The sequence below is a fragment of the Salmo trutta genome, chromosome 2 (assembly GCF_901001165.1).
Source record: "Salmo trutta chromosome 2, fSalTru1.1, whole genome shotgun sequence".
In the NCBI taxonomy this organism is placed as follows: domain Eukaryota; kingdom Metazoa; phylum Chordata; class Actinopteri; order Salmoniformes; family Salmonidae; genus Salmo; species Salmo trutta.
The window spans coordinates 22,402,040-22,410,043 of NC_042958.1; the positions used below are offsets into that span (position 1 = coordinate 22,402,040).

Sequence of the window (8,004 nt, forward strand, 5' to 3'; positions counted from 1 at the left end):
TTGTGTAGATGAATGACATAAAAAAAACAATTAAATGGTAGAGCTGCGACTGCATATTTGGCTTGTAGCTGAAACAGAGCAAGGCTCTAGCATTGACAGTGATTCCTGATAAAGGATGGATAAGTCAAGGTTAAATGCATTACGCCAATGCAGATTTAGGCCAGCAACCTTTTGGACCATTTCAGTGGGCTAACCGCTGGACTATGCAGTGACCATACTGTTCAGAAGTAGATGAATCTAGCAGCAGTCTACTCCTACATTACACTAGATGTGTCTTTGTGTGCTAAATTAGCGCAGAATGAAACTGATGACATTGTTCAGGGACTTTAGTTCATTAGCATTTTTGTGCTTAGCATTAGCGGATAATATAAATGGCTCTAAGTGTCTGACAACCCCTTTCCAAATGACTGTTAATGTGGCCCTGATTAGCCTGTGTCTAGTGCAGACAAACTTCATGCAATTTGTCCAGATAGGAAGAGTTCTTACATATTTAATCTCTGGTTCTCTAGTTCTACTAATGGTCCTCTAGATGGATGAGGTCAATGGTTGGGCTATATTCTCTCATTCCACTAGACTGAACTGTAACTAGTTTGAACTGTAACTTGTTGGAAGTGCAAAGGGATGTTGCACACAAAAGTGACACCCCCAGATACAGAAGTTCAGATAATATACTGAAGAAGTCTAAAGTTAGCATATTTGTTTTATACCAAAGGTGTTGTCGCTTTCTGTTTTCATACACCATGCCGAACATCCCAACATGTCATACAGATAATTCCATAACATTTCAGCCAATACAACAATTGTAGGTCTACCATACCGTATTATCGTATAATTCTGTTCCATTTTATGTGCAGACATTACTAGTTAGGCCTACCTCTCAGTAGTATTAGAACCTAAGAACCCCTGATTTAATTTCCCTGATGCCAAAACAAAATGTGAGAATGTGCCAAGTGTAGTAATAGGGGGAGTTCTTTTACGGACCAGGACCAGGAAGGGTGCCAAGCCGACACCAATCTAATATTTAAACGAGTTATTGGCTGCCGATGTGGTGCAACTTCTGTTAGGAGGATCACCTGCACCCACCACCTCTCCAAGGGCACACACACACACACACACACACACACACACACACACACACACACACACACTCACAAACACACACATACACACACCACCTCTCGGAGGACCTGCTTTTCTGAAGGGCTTAGCTCCTTAAACCTTCTAATTAAAACAAGAAATCCCTTCGCCAAGACCCCCACTGCAACCCACCCCAAAAAGATTATTAGGAATTTAATGGGGGACATTTTGCATTGCACACCATCTGAGACCCTGGACTTGTGGCAAAATTGTGGGAACGGTGACAAAAAGCGGGAGAGACAGAGGGAGGGAGAGAGATGTGGAGAGAGACAGAGAGAGACAGAGAGAGAGATGGGGATAGAGAGAGAGTGTGTGTGAGGGGTGAGAGAAAGAGAGGGGGACATCTCTGAGCGAAGTAGAAGTAGAGGTGGAGAGGAGTGGGCCACCATCATGGAGCCCCACACAGATAAATCAACATCACAGGAGCACAACATGTTTCACTTGTAATTATGGGGACGGTATTATTAACAGGCTATTCATTCAGGAGGACATTTCTCTATAGAGGTACTCAGGTGTCTGTTAACCCCCTACACACACACACACACACACACACACACACACACACACACACACACACACAGAGCTGTCCGTATTAAGGGATTGATGAATGGCTGATATCTGTTAGCTGGCTTTAGGTCAATAAACCACTCTTCTACAGATCCTAGGTCAGCCCTCAAATGTAATAACTGAAAACAGTCCCAGGTTCCATTGGCAAAGAACTAAAGTGAAGTGGATGTGGATATGGTAGGCTTTTCTCAGCCACATTTTACAGTTCATCCCGATAACACCTTTTATATAGCATAACACACATCAATCTTGAAGTTGTTAATACAGTAACTAAGTGACAAAAAGCTTGGATAGATGTAGTACACATTGAGGTTTTTCTGCTCCTTTGTGGGCCTCTGTCAGGAGACAGTTTTGTCTCCTGAAATAGGAACATATGCTGTCTGCTCGGCTCTTTCTCTCTCCATCATGTGAAATATCACCACTCTGGGTTATATGACACTTACATATGCAGCTCAAGAATTACAAGCTCATCAAAAGCACTTGTTAATTCACAGGTATCATTTTTTGCACCAGTCTGTCAAAAGCTAGAGGTGTTCCTATTTCATTAGTACTAGATATTAGCAGGTAATGGCTGGTACTCTGTATTTCATTAGTACTAGATATTAGCAGGTAATGGCTGGTACTCTGTATTTCATTAGTACTAGATATTAGCAGGTAATGGCTGGTACTCTATATTTCATTAGTACTAGATATGAGCAGGTAATGGCTTGTATTCTGTATTTCATTAGTACTAGATATTAGCAGGTAATGGCTGGTACTCTGTATTTCATTTTACAGCCTTTGTAGCTAGTCTATATTAGTTCTTAATTTTTCTTCTTTGGAAAATGTTTGTTAATAAACTTAATTAACTTCAAATATGCATTGGTTTTCAATGGAAAGGTACAATATTTGATCCAGCTATAGGCCTAACACACATCTTGCCCCAGAGCAGAACTATCAGGAAATGCGCCATTCACAAGTAGGCTAAACTAAAATGTAGCGATTATGTTGTGACCTAAAATGTAGACGACTGATTGGACATTTTTTTACTGTAGTTTTATAGATCTTTAAGGCAAGTGAATTCAAGTAACCTATCCATGATATCTGAGTGGATACGCAACATGTCTTTTCAACAGAGCTCTTTGAAGGTAACCTGTCAAATCATGTTTTGTATTTGCATGGTCTCGTGCACCCGCGGACTAATTTCTCAGGATGACAATGTACATTCGCCCGGGGATTAGCGCGACCTATAGCCTACGACGCTTCCCAGCAAGCTTCTGATCTGCAGTCTGGCGCTATCTGGCTGAAGTCCACGCAGTTATAGCACCCAATTTGGCGACATTTATGGCACAGGCTTACAATGGACGCATGCCCACCCCTCTCTCTCTCTCTCTCTCTCTCTCTCTCTATAACACACACATTTAGATGTTGTCTTTCTCTAACTTATTTATTAATTAAGTAGAGATACATTTTCTCCCCCCAAGAAATACAAACTATTTTCGGGTGAATAAAATGTATCAATTTCTGTGTGATTTTTGAACATAGGCTATTTGAGGTTGCCAGCCTATAATCGAAAGGTCAAATGGGTAGTGTGGACAGTATAATTATGTTATTCAATTACATTTGCAACTAAATATTGCTTAATAATACGGTCAAATGAAAGCATGCCGCATGATTACATTGATTGTGTGACTAACAATAAATGAAGGTAGGTTCGTTTCATAAGCTCTGAAATAGAATATTATTACATAAGCCATCAGTCATTCGTCTTCGATAATGTCTTTGAACTTCACATTATCACTGAAAAACCTTATGCATTGATTTATATATTCGGCAAACACGGAAAACAATGTAGACTTTAATTCCATTTTATTCAACGTTATGTTGTTTATAAAACAATCCCATTACCAGATACAAATTTGAAAGAAGGGAGAAAAACAGAAGCGCACTATACCCCCACGAACACTTCATTGAATAATACAATAATGACATAATTGGTGTGTGCCAAATATACATTTCAAATTAAGGCAAGACAGCCTATTCATATAAACGAAATGATTACGTGAGAATTTTCCATAAAGAGATGTTAATAATTTGCCTAACATTATTGTTATAAAAGTATTCAATTTCTAAAGAGCTAAAATCAGCTTTATGACTATAGGCCAATATTTCTAAGATGAGAATTTAGGAAATAAAGTAGCCTAAAATTCTCTCCATGGTTGCATATGAATAGACGAAATATGAACATGTAAACAATAGTCCTCCGTACCAAATCGAATGTGCCCACTATATACAAAAATGTGCATTGATTTGTTGCAAGAAATAAGAAAGTTCCAATATCAGAAATGTGTGTAGGCCTATATTGATTAATTTGTCACAAGGCATAGGCTATAACTTGAACAACGAGATGGGCTATAACCTGAATAACGAGATTCATTCCAATGTCATTTTCAGATGAATTTAAACATGTTATAAATACAAAGGGTTATGTTCCCCTTTTTAAACATCTATTCAGTGACAGGTGTATTTCATATTTTATAAATAGGATAACTGTACATTCTTCGATTCATATTTCACTTGATAATTAACACAAAGTTTGACACTAGAAAACACACAATATGTGAACATTTATTTACACATGTCTACCATCCATAGACAAATGATATCTTGATAAATAAATCCATATTAAATAACTTACAAATAAATACAAGCCTGGCTTGGAACAACTTCTGCAACACTTGAGGCAATGAAAACGTATAGGAATTGTCTGAAGCGTCGTCTAATAGCTAATTTGTTCCAGTTGACTGGTGCCCTACTGACCTGCACGTTTAGTGGGTAATAATAGAGTTGTCTCAGACTGCATGGAGTTCTTTATTGCATACTGTAGTTCTCTTCGCCTTTTATTGCTGTCTTATTTAAGACGTTGCATCACTAGGCCGAACTCCACCATGTCACATTACCCTTTGGTATTAACTGAACGCTATCTGACAATCTCCCAGACCTCTGTTTGTTTCCGTTGCCTGCATGGTGTGTTTTCTCTAAAATGATCCCACTACAAAACGTATTTACCCTCAGGACAATTAACACTCAATTACAATGAATAAGTGACTATACATCAGATGGCCCACACCACAACCAACCCTCTGGGCACAGACGTCAATTCAACTTCTAATCCACGTTGGTTCAACGTAATTTCGTTGAAATGACATGGAAACAACGTTGATTCAACCAGTGTGTGCCCAGTGGGAAGTGACCAAAATGGGCCAAGTTGGCAATAATACATGTGTGGGTTTTGTATTTTAGCCTAATTAGGCTACTCCGCTATAAACTGGTCACATTTGACTTTTCTCTTATCAATTATGAAAGGGCGTGTTTAGTTCCTCCTGCATTGGGTAGAACTGGCTGCGGAGGTGGATGTCATAGGGTACATGGATGTCCCGGATGTCAGAGGACCCCCGTGACATTGAGTTCTGACCCAGGGAGTTGCGACCCGCCACCGCCGCGCAGTACCGCATACCGTAATGACAGCTCTTTCCATAGTCCGCTGGCTCCTCGTGCTTTAGGGAGAATATCCCGTTAAAGTTGATTGGAGGGCTCAGAGCACCACTGTCGAATTGAGGGCTCGAACATTCTGGGGACGTGCTCTCGTAGAAGGACTCGTAGGCACTGCAGTAGGAGCTAAATGGTCTGAAAGGTTTGGCGCTGTCCATGGCACTGCTGCCGTGGCCTGAAGACGCTACAGCCTCGGTGGAACTGTGATAAGGCGCAGGGTACATAGCGTCGAATGGGGACCTGCCAGTGAAAGATGCCTCTCCGTTGTGGTCCGTGATGACATTTCTAGCATTGAGCTGGAGACAGCCCGCCACTAAGTTGGTGGTTGGCTGAGACAGGCCCTTGCAGAGCGCCTGGACAAATGCCAATAGGTCGGGTCTCTTGCCGGTGCTGAGGATCTCCGATAGCGCCCAGATGTAGTTCTTGGCCAGTCGGAGAGTCTCAATCTTGGACAGCTTCTGCGTCTTGGAATAGCAGGGCACGACTTTGCGCAGGCAGTCCAGCGCGTCGTTCAGCCCGTGCATCCTGCTCCGCTCGCGCGCGTTGGCCTCCTGGCGCCGAATCTTCACCCTGTCCACGCGCCCCTTGGTCATCTTCTTTTTACGTGGGCCTCTCCTCCTTCCTGGTAAACCGTCCACGTCCTCGTCTTCTTGGCCTAGCTCCTCTCTCTCGTCCTCATCCCTCTCCGAGTCTAACTCATCCTCCGTGGTTTTGATGTGGGTCTGGGAGATGGAGATGGTATCGGCTGCTTTTAGGAAAGGTTCTTGTTTACTGACCTTGATCTCGCGCACGCAGTCTAGAGGGAAGTTGGCCCCAAACTGGGTCCCGGTCCCTGGCCTCATTGCTGTCTCATCAAACGGTAAGGTCAACATCGTTCTTCAGCGTGACAGAGGGAAGATACGGCTGATTAGTCAGAAGTTATCCGTTATTTTATCATTAGACATTTATTAACATTCTTAGCATTATATTTTACCCATGGCCTTATCTGGACAAATTGACATCCAACCGAATTGAATATTATAGGCTATAATCATTCAATGTTCTTGAAATATAGCTATAAAGGTCTATATCATATAGATGGTATGCATCTGTATGACTTTAGTATACATCTTTACATGATTAGCCTATTACTGGAAATAATCCAATGATAAGGACAGTAGCCTAGACACCCTACCATTAATTCATTAATTCATTCAATTGAGCATCCCTTTAAACCCCAATTATAAACTATCCTTTTGTTAGATACTTTGATTTCAATTCAATTTCAATCCCACAACATGACACCAATGCATTCCTTTTTTTCCCACACTCAGTCTACATGCATTTTTTCCCTCACCTGGATCCTGTGTCAAACAGTGCACATCTTCTCAATAGCCTTCCAGGTAGCTTTAAGCGCCAGCACCTTTTTGTTATCGCGATGGGAGATAGCACCAGAGTGGTTCTACTCTCCTTCTTCTTGTATTTTCTCTCTCTCTCTCTCTCTCTCTCTCTCTCTCTCTCTCTCTCTCTCTCTCTCTCTCTCTCTCTCCCCTCTCTCTCTTTGAGAAATGACACCGATGCCAACCGCCAGAGCTGGTACCCATGCCATCTGCTGATGACGTCACCTGGCAGCGTTGGCCACGTGGTGTGGTCTCGAGGGACTGTTGAATTTCTCCCTGATCATCTGGCATGCTTCTTGCTTCTGGGAAACATCGCAAAGCTTCCCTATAGCTTGTTTAGGAACGGGAGGAAACCAGTAGGGACCTCACACAAAGAACAGATATTACAACAGATGCATGTCCATTCCAAAGAATAGATGTATTCAATGTGAATATCCATGTACTGTCTCAGGGCATGGTAATGTGTGGATTGTAAATGATAAAAGCAAGGCAATGACGGGGGAATTAAGGATGTAGCTTAAAGCAATTGTATTGAATTCAATGTCGATGACATGCTATGTTGAAGGTACATAAAACATTACATGAAATGCATACAAGCCAGAAATATCCACTTCAGAAGTTGCTTAGGTTACACAAATGAGTGACAGCTAGAGTGACATGATTGATAGCTCCTGTCTTTTGGGTCATGTTGTCAAGGGCGTTTGCCAATTGGCTGAGTTTGCACTGATCAAGAGATTCCCAAGGCCTCTCCTAAATGTAGACTTTTTGGGAGAGGAGTGTCATAAAAATAATACCCTGTGATTAGCTAGCATTAATATGCACTAACACCGGTTATGGATGTGTTGAGTAATACAGCTTCATACCAATAGGCCCCCAGAGGCCAATCATAATACTAGTGTGCCTCATTCCATAGTTGCACACAACATCTTTCAATATGAACCGTTTATTGTTACCGTAGAGTAAACTCAATTGTTATACAATAACTGAGAATGGAGGGTTGATTGAGATCAAAGGTTTTTTGAGTTTAGTTTATTCATTTTGACCGTTTAACAAAAACAAGCGCACATAACACTTGAAAAAGCCATACATGAGTAAAATCATCGACGATAACCCACAATAACGTCTTGAACTCATTTCCATTGTGGTCCTCGAGACAAGTATTTACATTGACTAGTATTTACATTCTGGATTTAGGGGAAACATTAACATTTGAGTGGTGGCGTCTCTGAATCTGGTTGGTAGTTGACTAGATGTTTCATGCTTGATTGTTATGTATCAGTCCATGCGTATGTATATGAGTTGACAATATGAATAGCCTGTCTTTATATTTGCCCCATATCCATAATACTAGATTGTTAAACCTTTTACCTTTATTGAACCAGATGACCAA

At 41.3% G+C, this 8,004-nt stretch overlaps 1 protein-coding gene across 1 annotated transcript; it reads right to left on the reverse strand.

Annotated features, from left to right (window-relative positions):
* Nucleotides 1-3,525: 3,525 nt before the first annotated feature.
* neurod6a (neuronal differentiation 6a) lies at nt 3,526-6,731 on the reverse strand. The gene is made up of 2 exons (XM_029698637.1): nt 6,572-6,731; nt 3,526-6,111 (listed from the first exon to the last, which is right to left on the reverse strand). Exon 2 carries the CDS (start codon nt 6,105-6,107, stop codon nt 5,037-5,039), a length of 1,071 nt encoding a protein of 356 aa, XP_029554497.1. The 5' UTR covers nt 6,108-6,111; nt 6,572-6,731; the 3' UTR covers nt 3,526-5,036.
* Nucleotides 6,732-8,004: the final 1,273 nt, after the last annotated feature.

What these genes read in the sequence shown, in the direction of transcription:
- neurod6a (XM_029698637.1), bottom strand. Translation starts at nt 6,107, where the DNA reads ATGTTGACCTTACCGTTTGATGAGACAGCAATGAGGCCAGGGACCGGG.